The 19,233-nt window shown below is 46.4% G+C and overlaps 1 protein-coding gene across 5 annotated transcripts in view; it reads left to right on the forward strand.

The window, feature by feature from the left end:
- The window catches only part of LOC105721593 (ATP-binding cassette sub-family C member 6-like), a 19,618-nt gene extending 4,017 nt beyond the window's left edge, over positions 1-15,601 (forward strand). Inside the window, exons 4-10 of one of the 5 annotated variants that reach the window (XM_064369798.1) lie at positions 824-983; positions 1,598-1,737; positions 4,335-4,530; positions 8,362-8,436; positions 11,431-11,583; positions 13,730-13,949; positions 15,295-15,601. In XM_064369798.1, coding sequence (XP_064225868.1) covers positions 8,374-8,436; positions 11,431-11,583; positions 13,730-13,750 — 237 coding nt within the window. In that variant the 5' untranslated portion in view covers positions 824-983; positions 1,598-1,737; positions 4,335-4,530; positions 8,362-8,373 and the 3' untranslated portion in view covers positions 13,751-13,949; positions 15,295-15,601. Of the gene's footprint in view, positions 1-823; positions 984-1,597; positions 1,738-4,334; positions 11,584-13,729; positions 13,950-14,644 lie in introns of all 5 variants that reach the window. The other 4 variants (XR_010339926.1, XR_010339929.1, XR_010339928.1 and 1 more) reach the window with 4 other exon arrangements.
- The last annotated feature ends 3,632 nt before the right edge of the window (positions 15,602-19,233 follow it).

The following is a 19,233-nucleotide window of genomic DNA, read 5'->3' on the forward strand; positions in this document are numbered from 1 at the left end:
AAAAATACTGACTCTACAATCCTGAATAAGGAACATCTTTGCATTTATTTACATATTGTTTGATTTCTTTCAACTGTTTTTCTAAGTTCGATGAATGCATATTTATACCTTTGTTTTAAATATTTATACATAAAGAACTTCAGTTCTGAGGGGTGCTATTGTAAATGGTATTGCTTTTTTAAAACGGCACACTTCAGTTTTCCAACTTCTTCATACATAACTGCTTATACATAGGATGTCATTTGGCTTTTGTCAGTTTGCCATGTACTTTACTTCTTATCTCCATCCCTCTGGTGGGGATGGTGGGTTCCCTTTTAGCTGTTTTTTCAAAATTCATGGCATGGAATTGTCAGAGTAGTGGACTTCAGAAATTGATGGGAGGGGCGCAGGCCACCTAAGCGTCTTGTACCTCCAGGGATGGCTGACGGGGGTGCGAATGCTGCCTTATGGACCCTCTAGAGGCGTGTGCGTTCTGGTGCAGATGCCCTGGGCATCTAGGGGGCAGAGCCAAGCCTTCTTCTCAGGTGCCTGAGGTGCCCACATGGGAGATGCTGCTGTCCCTACAGGGATACCTGGGGACTGTGGTCAGGGAGGAGCCAGCCTCCTCCTCCTCAGGACCGACTGGGGAAGCTGTTGCTTCAGGACCCCCGAGGCTGCCTGAGGAAAGGTGAGGAAAAAGCTTTTTTTCAGGGCTCTGAGTGCTGAGGTGGCCGTGTTGTTGGTTTTATTTTATAGAAGTGGCCTCATCGAGTGGCTTTGATACTGATTATTACAGCATACTGACTTGTTTCATTTTTTAATTTTTTTTTTTTAACCAATTTAGGTTTGTTCGGGGTAGATCGGGGAAAAAGAAGGGAGAAACCCTGAGAGCAGCACGGAGAGCCCCAGGGAGACACGCATCCCACTACTTGCTTTTTTTGTGTTCCAGTGGCACGTTTTTCTTAGTGTCAAAGTACTTGAAAAATACTGAAGAACAGATAGATGTGAGTTTTCACAGTATTTTAAGCGTTAATAGTGTACTTTGTCTGTTAAAAGAAGAATTTTAGGCAAAATAAATTTAAACAGTTTATTTGAGCAAGGGAACAATGCATGAATTGTTCATGAAACACCGGAACGGAAATCGGGGCTTGGGGCTGCAAGCTCTTAGCGGTGGCAGCTAAGTGAGGTTCCTCATTGGCTCCTGCTAGGCAACTGCCTGTTGTGGGGATGGTTCCCTCAGCATCCCTAGTCATACAGCCAGCTGGCGGCTGGGCTTTTTGTTATTGACTGTGGTTGGTTTGTTAATTTTTTAAGTCAGTTTAAATGCCTCCAAGTTCGGTTTCCATTTGCTCAGAGAAAACCTCAGGCTAACTGCCTCCCTTTATTTGCTTTAACATGTCAAAACCATAATTCATTTTCATTTTACTTTCCTGGCATTAATAGAAGTAAATTCACATTTTTGTTATTCAGAAAGTTGGCTTAATTGGCAATCTATTTGTAATGTGCATAAAATAATGGCTTTTAATCATTGGCATCTTACATTAGATGAAATATATTAACTCTATTAAGCTTTGTTATTAAACCATAACAGGAGTTGAGTTTCTTTTTTTTCTCCTAGGCTTTAAGCATTTAAAATATACTCAGACGTCTCCTGACGATGTGGATACTTTCTGAGACATTTGTCCTTAGCGGTTTCATCTTTGTACAAATACAGTAGAGTGTCCTTACGAAACCTAGATCGTGTAGCCCACTCCACACGTAAGTTCTATGGTATAACCTATTGCTCCCAGGCTGCACACCTGTATAGGATGTGTCTGTACTAAATGCTGTAGTCAACTGTCACACCATGGTGATTGTGGATTGTGATCCCAAAATACCTGAGACAGGTCTCAGTCAATTTAGAAAACTTTTTTTGCCAAGGTTTAACCCATGATACCTCCTTAGGAGGTCCTGATGACATGTGCCCAAGGTGGTCAGGAAAGAGCCTGCTTTTATACGTTTTAGGGAGACATGAGACACCAATCAATATTTGTAAGATGTGTAGGTCCAGTAAGGCGGGATGACTGGAAGCAGGAAGTGAGGGTGCTTCCAGGTCAGAAGTAGATAAGAGACAAAAGGTTGCATTTTTTTGAATCCTTGATCAGCCTTCCACTGAATACACAATTTAGTCTTGCTCAGTGAATCTGCATTTTTACATAAACAATAGTGCAGAGGAATGGCACGATCTCGGCCAACAACAACCTCCGCCTCCCGTGTTCAAGCAACTCTTCTGCTTCAGTCTCTTGAGCACCTGGGATTACATGCATGCACCACTATGCCGGGCCAGTTTTTGTACTTTTAGTAGAGATGGGGTTTCTCCGTGTTGGTCAGGCTGGTCTCGACCTCCTGACCTCAGGTGATCTTCCCTCCTCCGCCTCCCAAAGTGCTGAGATTACAGGCATGAGCCACTGTGCTTGACCAGGAAGCGTATTTTGATTCTGATATTGTCAACTGTATTTCAGGCATAACTTATTTTCCTCAGAGCATTAAATACTGCTTTGGTATTTTATTACACAACTAAAGCACAGATCCCTTTTTATTATCTTCATTACTAGCTATACTGGTATCTAAATTTAGAAACACTCCAGAGTCTGGGCTTCCAGTAAGTCTTTGTGATCCTCTAAAAGGTAAATTATTTTTTCCAGCAAGACACAGTGACATCTAAAGTTACATTGAATGTCTTGCCAGTGTTGTTTCTCTAGTTTCATCAATTTCTGCAAAGCATCGTTGAGGGAGTAACTGACTATCCCTTTAAACACCTCTGTATTAAAAAGCATCATGATGAAGCATTGAATGTGGTCACAAAATCTGCTTGCAGTCTTCCTGTCTTTGAATATTTTTTCAATTGACAAATATTTGCTTCTGTTGTATTGTAATTAGAAGGAATCCTCTGCTAGGAAACAAAGACAAGCATTCATTAGAATAAGTGATCCAGTCACAGTGAATCCAGTTGCTATTTGAATTTTTTTTTTTTACAAAGTTATACTTTTGAAAATGTCCAGCTCTAAATTGAAATAGTCTCCTAAAGAGTGAACCACAGCACAAGAAAAGATATATGATAAATATGTTTACATGTATTTGTTATTTTAACATAAAACATGTAAAAGAGGCATTTCCTTGAAATTATATATTAATTTGTATAATTTACTTTGCAGCATCATGAATGCTTTTATTTTAAAAATGAGTAGTGTCAATTACTGCTGATTATTAGTACAAATAATTTAGCAGATATTTGAGAAAATATACAACTTTTTAGTAAAGGGTTTATTTTAAATTAGTTTTAGATTCACAATGAAATCTAAAATGAGAAGAAAATGTAGATTTCCTATCGCGACCCAACCTAGTTTCCCCTCATATTAACATATCAACATGTAACAGATATGTTATTAACATCTTTTTTTTTTTTTTTTTTTGAGACGGAGTTTCGCTCTTGTTACCCAGGCTGGAGTGCAATGGCGCGATCTCGGCTCACCGCAACCTCCACCTCCTGGGTTCAGGCAATTCTCCTGCCTCAGCCTCCTGAGTAGCTGGGATTACAGGCACGCGCCACCGTGCCCAGCTAACATCTTTTTGTTTTGAGATGGTGTCTTGCTCTGTCACCCAGGTTGGAGTGCAATGGCGGCACGATCTTGGCTCAGTGCAACCTACACCTCCTGTGTTTAAGTGATTTTCCTGCTTCAGGCTCCCAAGTAGCTGGGATTACAGGCACCACCACCACGCTTGGCTATTTTTTTGTATTTTTAGTAGAGATGGGATTTCGCCATGTTTGCCAGGCTGATCTGAAATTCCTGACCTCAGATGATTTAACCGTCTCAGCCTACCAAAGTTTTGGAATGACAGGCATGAGCCACCATGCCCAGCCTGCTAGCTGTGTATTTGCTTTGGCTGGATATCTGTCGAGATACTTACCCAGTTTTAAAATCACTTATGTATTTTGTAAATATCTTCTCACGTCTGTCTTGTCTTTTTGTTCTGTGAATACAATTTTTCATAGTAGAATATTTAGTTTTATAAAGTCTGTGTTATCAATATTTTCATGAATTGGCGTTTGATGATGTGTGTTAAAACTCAATACCAAATGCAGTGTCACGTAGATTTTCTTTTAGATTTTTTATAGTTTTGCATTTCAAATTACAGTCTCTGGACTATTTTGAGTAGGTTTTTGTTTTTTAATTTGTGTATATATTCATTTCATTTTACACGGCTTCCAAAGTCGTCCATCACCATTTTGGGAAGGATATGGCTACAGTGCGCTTCATTTTGGTTTGAATTTCCAAAATTATTACATTGAACAAACTGAATATTGAATTTTATAGGTATTTTAGGACAGCCAGGAGTGGGTGCACATCCGCTGAGAAACTGTGAGGAAAAGCATCTGTGCTGAGCTCTGGCACCACAGAGGTCGCACAAACCCACCCCTGACCAGCTTCGCTCTGAGGTGCCAGAAGCAGCGAGGAGCTTCGACTTCCTCAGGGCAGCACGAGGGTTGTGTCAACTAAGTCTTGTTCATTGGTGAGTAAAAAGCTTCCTTTCCATGGCCCTGAGTGCAGAGAGAAGAGTCTTTAGAGTACTCAGCAAAGGAAGAAATTCATCTCGAAAAATGAAATCCCCAAATCCCATCCTTAGGACTACACCCTGATGTCATTGTCAATGTCCCAGACACAGTGGCTGCTAAGATGTATTCTCCCAGTGGCCTGTAATATAATAATCACACCGTGCCGTAACATTACCATGATATCCATACCGTGCCCTAATACCAATATGATATCCACACCATACTCCAACGCTAATCTGATATCCACACTGTTGCTTCTAATACTAATGTGATAATATCCACACCGTGCCCTAATGCTAATGTGATATCTGCACTGTTCTCCAACACCAATATAATATGTACACCATGCCCTAACACTAATATCCACACCGTGCCATAACACTAATGTATCCACACAGTAGCCTCTCATACTAATAAATATAACAGTATCTACTAAGGGGAGTCTGTTGACATTGAGGCTTTTATAAGGGTCCACAGCTTTGGATGAAGCGTAGCCTCTATAGTAGATTTTGCTGATGTCTCTGCTTTTCTGGCATGGTATTGATATGGTTGTTTTAAAAAGTGATTTACTTTTTAACAATGTCACACTTCTAGGAAGCTTCTAGTAGCAGTGCAAAATATAACCTGTTTCTTTTCTTAGAGTCCCCAGCAGTTATTGCTGTACCAGATTTGCAGCGTCCCACAAAATACTCCGGTATATTTTACCCAAATCACAGACACTCTCCTAGGTTACCGCCACAGAACCCCTCGATCAGGAAATCAGCATGGTTCCTACATGATAATTCAGTTCACAAACTCATTTCACTTTTACCTCCTGCCCGACCTGGGAGTGTAATGTGTTTTTTCATTCAGGTTCGGTTTTCCTGACACTGTTCCCAAGACTTTCCTGCATATTTATGATCTTGACACATTTAAAGAGCATACAAGTTTTTGTTTGAACACCGGTTTTCAGGTCTTTGGGGTACATACCTGGGAATGGAATCACTGTCATACGGTAAATCTATTTGTAACCATTTGAAGAAACTCCAAATTATTTGACACCTATGCTGCACCATTTCATATCGTCGCAGCAGTGTTTAATTGTTCAAGTTTCCGTGCACCTTTGTCAACACTTGTTTGTTTTTAGTATAACTATTCTAGTGTGAGTGAAGGGGTGTCTCTTTCTGGTTTTAATTATGACTAATGATGTTAAGCATCTCTCAAGTGCTTGCTGGTGAAGTGTGTGTTACAGTGCTTCGTTAGTTTTTAGATTGGGTTGTTTTGTTACGGTGTTGTAAAAGTGATTTATACATTCTGGATAACAGACAGTTATGAAGTATCTACTGTGCAGATTTTTTCTGGCATTCTGTGGGTTACTGGAACATAATAAGAGTTTGTGTGTGGTCTCCGCCCCAGTGTCCTGATGCAGAACGCTAAGCCTTTGGAATGTATGACGTGATGTATCTTTGTATGCTAATGGATGAATGATGGCTGGAGGCACATGGACAGTCTCAGTGGGGCTGGTTGCTAAAGAAACCAACCTTGCCATTAGAGGATTTGAAATTTCAGCCTCCCTCCCATCTCTGTGAAAGTTAGAGGTGCTGATAGTTGAGTTGAGTACCTAAAGGTGCTGTTGGGGACCTGCTAACACAGTGGTCTGCAAGCTTTTTGGCACCAGGGACTGGTTTTCTGGAAGACAGTTTTTCTATGGCCCGGGGTGGGGTGCATGGATTTGGGATGATTCAAACACATTACATTTATTGTACATTTATTATTATTACACTGTAGTGGATTTAACTGTAGTATGTAATGAAATAATAATTTCAGATTGTCTTCCTGCAACTGGACAGTCCCATCTGGGGGTGATGGGAGACAGTGACAGATCATCAGACATTAGATTCTCATAAGGAGCATTCAGCCCAGATCCCTCGCATGTGCAGTTCACAATAGGGTTCATGCTTCTATGAGAATCTAACGCTGCTGCGGATCTGACAGGCGGAGTTCAAGCGGTGATGCATGTGATGGGGAGTGGCTATAAATACAGGTGACACAACGCTTGTCTGTCCTCCTCTCACATCCTGCTGTATGGTCCAGTTCCTGAGAGGCTGCAGACTGATACCAGTCTGTGAGCTGGGGGTTGGGGACTCCTGCTCTAACACCAGGTCCTTGTCCTCATGCAGAAAGCCCAGATGATAAGCATGGCAACATTTTCGTCAAGCTAGAAAAAACATCATTGCAAGCTGGGCACAGTGACTTATGCCTGTAATCCCAGTACTTTGAGAGGCCGAGGTGGGTGGATCATGAGGTCAGGAGTTCGAGACCAGCCTGGCCAACATGGTGAAACCCCATCTCTACTAATATACAAGTATTAGCCAGATGTGATAGTGTGTGCTATAATCCCAGCTACTCAGGAGGCTGAGGCAAGAGAATCACTTCAACCCGGGAGGCGGAGGTTGCAGTAAGCCAAGATCATGCCACTGCACTTCAGCCTGTGCTACAGAGTGAGATTCCATCTCAGAAGAGAAAGAAAGAAAGAAAGGAAAAAAGAAAATAGCATCATTGCAAGCATTATTGCATGATGAGACTCTCCAAAGTCAAGTTACCTGGGCTTGCCCCTCCACTCCATCCTTTGGTCACCCCACGGACTGAGACACCCTCCCCCTTGTTGTACTGAAGAACCTGGGCAAACTGTGTACCTGAAAAACACTCACCTAGTGGTAAAAAGCCTAGCCAATGGCGTTGGTCTGCCCAGGTCCAAATCTCAGCCCCAGCACTGACTAGCTGGTTGATCCTGACAAGTAGATCATCTCAGCCTCCGTGTTTCCATCTGCAAAACGGGCATATCAATCATCACAGCAGCTGATTGTGAGAATGGATTTAATGGATCTGGGCTGAGCCATGAGAGCTTTGATTTTAGAAAATCTTTCAGGAGATTCTAACTATGTGTTAAGGATCAAGAACCACTAATCTAATTACACTTGTCACAGTGAAATATTTATTATCGATTATAATGGTTATAATAATTATAGTTATAAAATTAAAAGTAAATATATAATATATATTCTAATAAATAGTTACTATTATCTGAGACGGAGTCTTGCTCTGTCTTCCAGGCTGGAGAGCAGTGAGTGGCGCAATCCCGGCTCACTGCAACCTCCCAGGTTCAAGCAATTCTCCTGCCTTAGCCTCTAGAGTAGCTGTGATTACAGGTGCTCACCACCACATCTGGCTAATTTTCATACTTTTTGGTAGAGATGGGGTTTTGCCATGTTGGCTAGGCTGGTCTGAAACTCCTGACCTCAAGTGATCCACCCACCTTGGCTTCCCAAAGAGCTGGGATTACAGGCGTCAGACACCGCGCCCTGCCACAGTGAAATTAATAACACCCCCTTCACTCTCTGGGAAGACTGAGATTAGATGATAATTTATATCAGATGTTCATTAACTTTTTCATAAATGACCAGATTGTGCATATTTTAGGCTACTGGGCCAGACAGTTTCTGTCACAACTGCTCAAAACATGAAATATGGAAATGAATGGATTTAGCTGTGTTCCAATAAAACTTTATTGATAAGAGTAGGCAGTAGGCAGGATTTGGTCTCTGGGCCGTGGTTTGCCTTCCCCTGGATTATTAGCCATGGGACTTGGAAAGAACAAGACCCCTGCAGGGTCACACACAAGCCAGTGAGTAGCAGGACGGTTTGTTCAGTGGGAGAGATTTCCTGCTGTAGCTTCTGCCTCCAGCCTCTCCGATGCAGAGGCTGGCCAGGTCAGGGGGCTCCTGAAACTGGCCTCTTGTGCCCCACAGCTACCAGGAAGGATGCATCATGATACACAGTGCCACCTTTGCCTGGTTCCAGGAAAGCCCTCCCTGCCTCCACAGGTACAGAATGACTCATGGAAACCATCCTCATGTTTTTAGGGAGAAGCTGCGTGGGGCTCCTGCCGCCTTCCACCTGAGGGGTGTTGTAGGTTTCCAGTCTGGGATAGGAGGGGGGGTTAAGTTGGGCTGGGGCTCTGCCAGGAAGGTTCCTGGAATGCTCCTGTACCTCCTGCAGGTGGGGACCTGTACAGCATAGACCTGCACCTCCTGCAGATGGGGACCAGGGCATCTGAGTGTCCCCCATCAGGGAGAGACATCCCTCTGCTCCCAGGCTGGCCAAGACATTGCCAAGTTGGGGATGGCTGAGGAGCTCCACGGTTCAGCCTCGTCGGCTTTGCTCACTTGTGTGCTGCATATATCAGTCCCAGATCATTATCGTCTACAGCCCCCAACTCCACGGCTTGGTCTTTGTGGCCAAAAATCTCAGCCAGCCCTGAAACTCCATAAGAAGGGAGAGGATATGTCCTGGGCAGTATTTGTATTGGTTGTCATTCACTCACTTCATTGATGGAGCGCTTGCTGTGGGCCATGCTCTGTTCTAGGTACTGGGGATTGGGTGAAAGAGACAAGGGCCCGGCTGTCTTGGGGTGACATGATGGTTGAGGTGAGGCCCAAACAGGAAGCCAGGGCAGGGGGACAGAGCATGATGGCATGCCTAGTGAGGGAAGGCTTGGCATTCAAGCTGAGAGCATAAGGAAAGGCAGTGAGCTGTGAAGGTGTCTGGGAGAAGAGCTTTTGTTTTTCTTTTGAAACAGTCTTGCTCTGTCACCCAGGCTAGGGTGCAGTGGCATGATCTCGGCTAACTGCAACCTCCACCTCCTAGGTTCAAGCGATTATCCTGCCTCAGCCTCCCGAGTAGCTGGGATTACAGGCACACACCACCACACCCAGCTCGTTTTTGTATTTTTAGTAGAGATGGGGTTTCACTATGTTGACCGTGCTGGTCTCCAACTCCCAACCTCAAGTGATCCACCTGCCTCATCTCCCAAAGTGCTGGGATTACAGGCATGAGCCACCGTGCCTGGCGTGGGAGAATAGCCTTCTAGGCAGTGGGAATGTCATATGCAAAGGTCCTGGGTCAGGAGTATGCCTGGGCTTGGGTTTTCCAACCTCATCCTGGTTGGTATTTTGGGCTGAAACTTCATTGTCAGGTTCTGTCCTGTGCACTGTGGGATGTTTAGCAGACCCCCAGTCTCTACCCACTAGATGCCAGCAGCATCCCCTACCAGTTGTGACATCCAAAAATATCTCTAGATCTTGCCACTCTTGGGGGATGCTGTCATCTCCAGTTGAGAACCACTGGCCTATTGTGTTCAAGAAACAGAAAGGAGGTGAGCGTGGCCAAGAAAGAGCAGCTGAGGCACAGAGTGGAAGGAGCCGGAACGTCGGTCATGATCATCAGTGCTTAGGCTTTGACCCTGAGTGAAATGGGAGTGCTGATGGGTTCAGCTGGGAAGTGTTAAGAGCTGACTTGGGTTTTTTTTTTTTTTTTTGATACGGAGTTTCACTCTTGTTACCCAGGCTGGAGTACAATGGCGCGATCTCGGCTCACCGCAACCTCCGCCTCCTGGGTTCAAGCAATTCTCCTGCCTCAGCCTCCCGAGTAGCTGGGACTACAGGCATGTGCCACCATGCCCAGCTAATTTTTGTATTTTAGTAAAGATGGGGTTTCACCTTGTTGACCAGGATGGTCTCAATCTCTTGACCTCATGATCCACCCGCCTTGGCCTCCCAAAGTGCTGGGATTATAGGCGTGAGCCACCGCGTCTGGCCTGCCTGTTTGTTTTTTGAGATGGAGTCTCGCGGTGTTGCCAGGCTGGAGTGAAGTGGTGCGATCTCAGCTCACTGCAACCTCCACCTCCCAGTTCAAGCAATTCTCCTGCCTCAGCCTCCCAAGTAGCTGGGACTACAGGCACCCGTCAGCACACCCAGCTAAGTTTTGTATTTTCAGTAGAGACGAAGTTTCTCCATATTGGTCAGGCTGGTCTTGGACTCCCAACCTCAGGTGATCTGCCCACCACAGCCTCCCAAAGTACTGGGATTACAGGCGTGAGCCACTGCCGATTTGGGTTTTAACAGATCCCTCTGGTCATGGGGTGGAGGATGGGCTGTGGGACAGGGACAGGAGTGGGGTGGGACCAAGAGCAGGGGCAGGGAGGGGAGGACAGAGCCTATTTATTGCAAGAGCCAAGGCAGGAGGCCAGGCTGGTGAAACCCTCAGGCTGCTGCCAACTCTGTGTGTCCACGTGGGTGGACGTGCATGCATGTGTGTGCATGGTGTGTGTGTGTGCACACGTATGTGAGCATGGATTGCTTGGGTATGCGCATGCACTTGTGTGTGTGGCTGTGTGCCCACATTGTGTGTGGCTGTGCATGCTAGCATGCTTGTATGAGTGTGTAAATGTGCATGTGTGTGTGCATGCTTTGTGTGTGTATGCGTGTGCACATGCACAGATGTGCAGAGGATGGTTGCTCAAATAGCCAGACAAGGACTGGGAAAAGAACAGCCCCACAGGTGCCCTTAGACTCCCGGAGCAGGAAAGCTCGGCTCCGTCTGGGGCTCACCCTTCCTCAAAGATGGGGGCTAGGCCCTAACCAAGGTCATGTCTCCTTTCTTGCATTAAAAGAATAAACCTCACCGTGCCCCAGGGCTGTTTCCTGGCTGTAGTCTGTCCAGTGGGGACAGGGAAGACCTCCCTGCTGTCCGTCCTCTTTGGGGAGCTGTCAAAGGTGGAGGGGTTCATGAGCATGAAGGTGATGCCACCCCCTGCCTGTCTGCTAGGATGTCCCCATCATCCTGAAATACCCCCTTCCTCGCTGCCTTTCAACCCCTCCCCATCCCAGCCAAGCTCGCTTTCATTCATTCTCTCCACCACCCACCCACCTAGAGCCCAACTCCCACTGCTCCTCTAAACCTGTCATACCTCTGTCCCCATCATCCTTCTGTGACCAAAGTAAGTTATGTTTTAATTTTCGGTGGCCTACATGCTCCAGGAGGCCTGGGTGCAGAACACCTCTGTGGTGGAGAAAGTATGCCTCGGGCAGGAGCTGGACCCAGCCTGGCTGGAGAGAGTCCTAGAGGCCTGTGCCCTGCGGCGACATGTGGACAGCTTCCCTGCGGGAGTCCACACTTCAACTGGGGAGCAGGTGAGAGTCTCGGGGTCTTTTGGGTCAGGGAGGCATTGCAGTAGGGGGTCATTTGGGTCCCTGACTCATCATGGATGGTATGATGGAGAAATGCAGAGAGTGGTCAGGGAAGTGGGGGAGAAGAAGGGCTCAGCTCAGGGTCAAGCACATACTAGGTGCTCAATAAATAATCATTAACCAATAAATAGAAATGGACACAGAGACGCAAGGAGTTGTGGTAGGGATTGGCTGTGAGGATCTCTCTGATAACTGAGGGTGAGATGACTAGGCTCCTGTCTTACTCTGTCCTGCCTTGCTGGGTGGTGATGATCTAATTGCTTCCCCTCTCTGGGCCTCACCAAAGGGTCTGTGCAGAGATGTCCAAGACACAGGGTATATGCATCTGGAGCTATCGATTGGGCAGGAGCTTGCAAACTGTGACCCCCAGGCCAAATCCATCCCTCCACTTGTGCACTTGTGTGTGCGTGTATATGTGTGTGTTTGAGATGGAGTCTCACTCTGTTGCACAGGCTGGAGTGCAGCGGTGCAATCTTGGCTCACTGCAACCTCCTTCTCCCACATTCAAGAAATTCTCTCACCTCGGCTTCCTGAGTAGCTGGGATTATAGGCGCATGCCACCACAACTGGCTAATTTTTAAAGTTTTAGTAGAGACAGTGTTTCACCATGTTGGCCAGGCTCATATCAAACTCCTGACCTCAGGTCATCTTCCCATTTCCCTCAGAGTCAAAGCCCAAGTGGTGATGATCCCTGGCAAGGTCTCTGTCACCTTGCTCTGGTATCCATCATCCCCATCTCCCATCGTCATCTCCTGGTTTCACTCCAGCCTCCAGAGTCTCTGTGATGTTCCCTGATCCCCCGCAGCACACTCTGTCCCCAGGGCCTTTGCACCTGCTGTTCCCACTGTTGGAAATCTCTCCCCAGGAGTTCCCAGGGCTCATCCCTCACTTCTGTCACATTCACAGAGAAGCCTTCCCTGATTACCTTATCATCCACCACCACCACCACCACCACCACAATCCTGCTCATGCTAGTGCACCTTACACCCACACCTGTTTTTCCTCTCTTTTCCTTCCTTTCCTTTCCTTCCTCTTTTCCTTTCCTTTTTTTTTTTTTTCCTTTTTTCTCTTGAGACAGAGTCTTGCTGTGTTCCCCATGCTGGACTGCAGTTGTGCAATCTCGGCTCACTGCAACCTCTGCCTCCCAAGTTCAAGCAATCCTCCCACCTCAGCCTCCTGAATAGCTAGGATTACAAGCAGGTGCCACCATTTTTGTACTTTTAGTAAAAATGGGGTTTCACCATGTTGGCCAGGCTGATCTCAAACTCCTAACCTCAAGTGATCCACTCAACCTCGGCCTCCCAAGGTGCTGGGATTACAGGTGTGAGCCACTGCACCCGGCTGCACCTGCTTTAGTATTTATTCTTCATAGCGCCTTCCACCTGAAGTGCTGTCTGTGTTACTGGTTTGTTTATGGATTGCCTGTCTCTCCCTCATTAGAATGACTGATCCATTCAGATAGCAGAAACCTTGTTTCATTCATTGCGGTCTCCCCAAAGCCTAGAACCCTGATGGGGATCTGATAACCAGGCAGTAAATATTAGTGGAATGAATCAGTGTAAGAATGAATGAATGTGTTATCTGAGTCTAGATTACAGAGAAAAAAAATGAATGAATGGCTGGGTGCGGTGGCTCATGCCTGTAGTCCCAGCACTTTGGGAGGCCAAGGTGGGTGGATTGCTAGAAGTCAGGAGTTCAAGACCAGCCTGGCCAACATGGTGAAACTCCATCTCTACTAAACATACATCTTAAAGGTACTGTTACTGCTCTGTCAAATATCTACCTCCACCGGACATCATAGACACTGCTGAACACCAGCACTAGCTCTCTAGAGCCCCGTAATTGTAAAGGCAAGGTTGATCTCAAAGTAAAAAGGTGGGGAAAAGATATACCAGCAAAATCTAAAGAATGTCATCTTAGTTTTATTTATATCAGGTAACATTGGCAACCAAAAAGCAATACTGAAGATAAAGAGATTATTACATAATAATTAAAAAGTTCATTTCACCAGATTTAAACCTTGTTTCCTTCCATCACATTTCCATTCTAAGATGTACATTTTTTTTTTGACATTTTAATGTATCTGAAGTCAGAAGACATCGTCAGCTAAGTAGCAAAAGTAATATGATCATCATTGCTTGAACATTTACATCAAAACTTGTGGAATGGGTGTTAGAGGCATGGAAGAAAATTCTGGAGAAAATAGTGGTGCACTCTTAATAAAGGCTGAACAACAGTTGATGATACAGGAAACAGTACTGCATGAAGAAGGGTGGACATGGATGACTCTTAGTCAAAAAATGACTCAGGTAAGTCAAACTGAATTCAAGGAAGGTTGATGAATAATTTAGCCAATTCACTTTTCCCTAGTTTGATTGAGGAATAATTTACATTCAATAAAATTTACCTATTTTAAGTGTAACATTTAGTAAGCTTTGGAATTTACATACAGTTATGTATCTGTGACCATGATCAAGATATAGAACATTGCCAGAAGTTCCTCATGGCCCTTTGCAGTGAGTGCCTTCTTCCAATTCTCAAGTCTAGGCAACCATGTATCTAGTTTCAGTCACTATGGTTTTACCTTTTCCAGAATTTAGTATTGGTGAAATAATATAGTATATAGTCTTTTGTGTTTGTCACAATCTTCCGTTTGTTTGAGTAATTACCTAGATTGTTGTATTGTAAGTATATGTCTAACTTTATGAGACAATGTCAAATTATTTTCTATATGGTGTGATATGTTGATCAAGATTAGCTTTTTAAAAATATGGATTTAGAATTATCCCAGCAGTATTTGTAAAAAACTATCCTTTCTCCATTTGATTATATTAAAATTTTTGGTTCTACATCTGGACTGTCTCTGATTTATGTGTCTGCATTTTTTTTTATCAGCAGTACACCATCTTAATTACTGTAGTATTGAAATTGGGTATTGTGAATTCTTCAACTTTGCTATTATAATTCTTTCTCAAAATTCTTTCTTTTTTTTTTTTTGAGACAGTCTTGTTCTGTCGCCAGGCGCCAGGCTGGAGTGACAGTCTCGGCTCACTGCAACCTCCGCCTCTTGGGTTCAAGCAATTCTCCTGCCTCAGCCTCCCGAGTAACTGGGACTACAGGTGCACGCCACCACACCCAGCTAATTTTTGTATTTTTAGTAGAGACGGGGTTTCACCCTGTTGGCCAGGATCTCCATCTCTTGACCTGGTGATATGCCCACCTCGGCCTCCCAAAGTGCTGGGATTACAGGCGTGAGCCACTATGCCCGGCCTTCTCAAAATTCTTTTGGCTAGTCTTAGTCTATTGACTTTCCATCTGATTTTGGAATCAGCTGATAAATTTCTACAAAAATCTATATTTTTTATAACAGAGTACAAATAGAGTTTGTATATTTTTTATAAGAGTATAAATGGAGTTTGTATATTTTTAGAGTTTGTATATTTTTTATAACGGAACACAAATAGAGTTTGTGTATTTTTTATAACAGAGTACAAATAGAGTGTGTATATTTTTAATAACAGAGTACAAATATATATAGTTCGTATATTTTTTTAACAGTATTTTGAGTTTGTATACTTCTTATAACAGTACAAATAGAGTTTGTATATTTCTTATTACAGAGTAGTTTGAGATTTTATATATTTTTTCTAACAGTACAAATGAAATCCTACAGACCAAAATCCACTTTTCAGCAGGAGCAGCAGCCCAGCACCAGCGTCTTCTGGCTCCTCTGAGGGCTGCCCGCTTGGGCGAGGGGAGCCATGCCAAGGGTCCAGGCTGCTTTAGGCCATCTGGGCCCCACTCATCAGGGGACAGATGTTTTTTCTTTATTGTAAAATTGTGGACTTTTAAAACCTGTTGACTAAACAATAATTAATTTATATTTGTGAAAAATGCCACTGTCCTAGTGATTTCTGATGTAAATAATGTTTATATAGTATGCATTAAATTTTCCTACATTGTAAAACTGCTGTACTTTTGATTCTTGTATATTGAAAAGTGTTACTGAGGATTTTTAGAATTGGGCTAACGTTGCGTTGCAGTGCATTGTGGTGTGAACTATGTGCCTAGAGATACTGCCTCATCTCCCTTCCTCAGTTGCTGGATCACATCTAGATTTCCTGACAGCTTGTGAAGAAAGCTGCATTCCCCTCCACCCAGTACAGTGACATTGTTGCATTCAAGCCTTAACATCATAGGTTTCCAAAGCTAGTCCTAAGCACGCCGAGGTTAACAGTTCCCTGGCTGAGCAGCTCCAGGCCATGGCCCACAGCTCCGCACTCGAGGGAGGACTGGAACTGCTGAAACCCATAGTTAATTCCCCTGGGTTAGTGCTGCCTGGGAGCATCCTGGGAGACCTGGGGTGTGGGGGGTACCCCCCTCTGTCCTGAAGGAAATAAAAGCACCGTGTCTGCCAGCCTGAAGCTTTGAGGGGAATTTAACAGATGGGTTATGGGGTGGTGGCATTTTATAGTGGAAACACTGACACAAACGTTACCTCTAGCGTTCTGGCTCAGGGCAGGCCCAGCTCTGGCGCAACCCAGACAGAGGAAGGGTGGCACAGCCTACGGGTGGAGAGCTCTGTCTGAATAGGGCTTGAAGTTTCCTAGATCCACAGTCTTCACTCATGTTTTGGTGACTCAGACCAAACTAAATCCCTGTGAATCTCTTAAGTCTTGATACCAAATAAGCCCATGTGTCTACTCAGAGCTGAGGGTCAACTCCTGTGACTGCTGTCAGCCCAGGGGACTTGGATGCGGCGGTCCACGGCGGTCCTTGCCAGTCCTGGTCTGCGCTGGAGCAGGAGGCTGGAGTTTCTAGTTCATGTAGTTACTGAGAAAGAAAAGCTGAGGGCTCTTCCTGCCCTTAAAGAAACAACTCACAATCATGTAACTCATGACTCAGCTGGAACAATTGGGGGAAACTTTAAAAACAAGTACTGCAATAATCAGCTTATCATTTACAATAGCAACAAGACTTCAAAACTGCCAGCTGCCAAAACGCCTGCCTTTTACTGGAAGCGGCCGCCCAGATCTTCCCTCCTCCCTCCTCCCTGGTGGGGTCTTGAAGGCCTGACATCATGGCAAGCCCTCCTCAACTAGTGCCAACAGAAATGTCACTTACCGAAACCCAAGTCCCTGCAGTTCGCCAGACCAGAGTCAGCTCCAGATTCCAACCTGTGGCTTTTAAAGGAGCAGGACATGCTCTGACGTCAGGCTTCGCCGTCACTCAACCCCTGCAACCTACCTCGACTTTGTTCTGATCAGTGAGGGGGTGATGAGGAGGAGGAGAAGCAGCTGGGCTGAATGAAAGCTCCATCCTGCAGAAACCCGAGCACTAATCGAGGAACTCCCTCGCTGCTGCTGGCGGGACCCTCTCCCAGGCTCACCATCTTGGGGATGTCCTGGTCAGTTCTGCGGCCATATGATGTGGTGGATGACAATGTGGTCAGGCCCCCTGGTTTTGCCCTGAGCCTCCTGGTCTCTAGCTTTGTGTGGGAACATGGGCAAGTCCATGGCCTAGTCTTCTCACCTTGAAGATGGGCAGAACAATATCCACTTACAGAGCATCACACGTGACCTCTTAATTTCGTTAGTGACCTAAGAAAGAATTCTTGCTAAAACCCAGCGCCTGTTAACCGCAGGTACTGTGGCCTCAGGGCCTGGGGGGCTGTAAAGGGGCCTCTGGAGTCAGTGCACTGCCCCCACGTGGTAGTTGGGTGATCAGCTTGCATCTTCACCTGCAAATGAAGGAGGGAGCTTCTTGGGTTCATAAGTAAGAGTGTGCACAGTGGAAAAGGAGAAGGTTTGTAACTGTACGGGCTAGCCGGAAGACACAGCACTCAGTCCTTGGCTGGGGAGTGGGTGGAGAAGGCTAAGTCAGAGGGCAGCTGGACAGGCTGAGGGAGGCCAAGGACAGAATTGCCAGGCCTGGAGGGCAGGCCCGGCTCAGCAGTGGGCCCAGTACCTCCAGTATTCAGTACCTCAGCATTCGGCTCAGTACTCCAGAGCCTGTGTGACAAGAGAGCTACCTCTTGGAAAGCCGCAGCTTGCTCTGTGGGGAGACTAAGCCCCAGCAGGAAGGCCCAGCAGGTAACGGAACCGTCTGGAGGGGCTCACAGTCTCATGGAGGAGATGTTGCTAGAAGCAGGCAGTTATGGGAGAGGACGTTTTCCTTGACCCAGGTCTCACGACCCTCCTTTGGGCTAGCTCTGCTTCAGGAACTGGACCCGCACAGTGAACCAGGAGGATAAGACTCCTGTCCTCTTGGAGTTGATACTGTAGCTGGAGTGAGGGGAGTAGGCCCTAGAGAAGCAAACAGAGGACAAACATCACATGAGTGCCAGGGAGAAAACAGCAAGACAGAGAGGGATGGGGTAGTGAAAATCCTGGATCTCGGCAAACTGCAATGCTTCTTCAGATGGCCAAGCCCTGGCGATGAGGATGGGTGGTCAGGATGGCACGTGGGCCAGTGGGAGGGTGCCGGGCATGGCTGCACAGACTTGGATTTGAACCTTGGCTCCGTCCCTTCCCAGCTGGTGTTCTCGGGCGCCTTCTCTCCCTCTCCAAGCCTCAACTACAAACAGATACTAACAGCTCCTCACCAGGCTGGGTGGGGACAAGTGAGGTCCCCAAGATGCATGCTGGGTGGGCTGGGCAGCTGTCATGAGGGTGGCATGGGGCCCACACTGTGTTTTGGGATCAGCTCCCACTCTGAAGCCGAGACCGAGGGCCCCTGAGCAGATGTGGTTCTAGAACTGTCCTGCAGAGGACAGCAGGTTTCCATAAAAATCAGCCAGCCCAGCACCCAACACCTAAACTCAACCCAGGACAGTTCTGGGCCACTCCCTGGCCCCAGTGGGCCCCTCCCATTGGAGCCCACAACAGAGCCCTCCACACCCCAGGAGATGTGAAATCACATGTGATCTCTGCAGGAAGGGGGGTGGGGAGGAGAGAGGCAGAGGCTGCAGGGAGAGGCAGCCCCACCACCCTCCCTGAGCAGGAGACAGGAGGGGATGGTGCTGCTGGATCTGGCCCAGCCTCCTTCATCCCTGCCTCCAGCTTTTGTGCAGGGACTCACAGGGTTCTGCTCGTCAATGCAGCCTGTCCTCCCTTCCACCTGCGAGGGGACCTGTGTAGGGACAGTTCTGAACCATAAGGCCCCCATCATCACTCGGCTGCTCTCGGTGACCTTCACCTTAATGTCTCAGCACCCCGGTTTGGGTCTGGGCCCTTCATGACCTGCCGCTGCAGGCCACTCCAACTTTCTTCAGTCCCCTGACTGCAGCCAGCCCAGCTGCTCTCTTGGCCTCAGGTGGAGGAGGTTAGCTCTGCCTCCCAGCTGCGGCCCCTTTCTCCCTCTTCCATCGCCTCCACCTTCCTGCAGAGCACCTGGTGGTCTTCAAGAATCCATTCCGGCCATCTCTGGCTCTGCCGTTCTGCCTCCATTCCTGCTGGAGTCTTCCCTGTGCCCACAGGCACCTTCAGAGCTCTCCCCCTTGGCACATTCTGGGGGCCCCACCTGGCCCGAGACTCCCTCGGGAGGACCGGATCCTGCTCCTCTGTAGCTGAGCCTCCTGCCTCCACAGGTACA

The sequence above is a fragment of the Aotus nancymaae genome, unplaced genomic scaffold, assembly GCF_030222135.1.
Source record: "Aotus nancymaae isolate 86718 unplaced genomic scaffold, 86718_ANA_hifiasm-v0.15.2.pri h1tg000090l, whole genome shotgun sequence".
Classification (NCBI taxonomy): Eukaryota; Metazoa; Chordata; class Mammalia; order Primates; family Aotidae; genus Aotus; species Aotus nancymaae.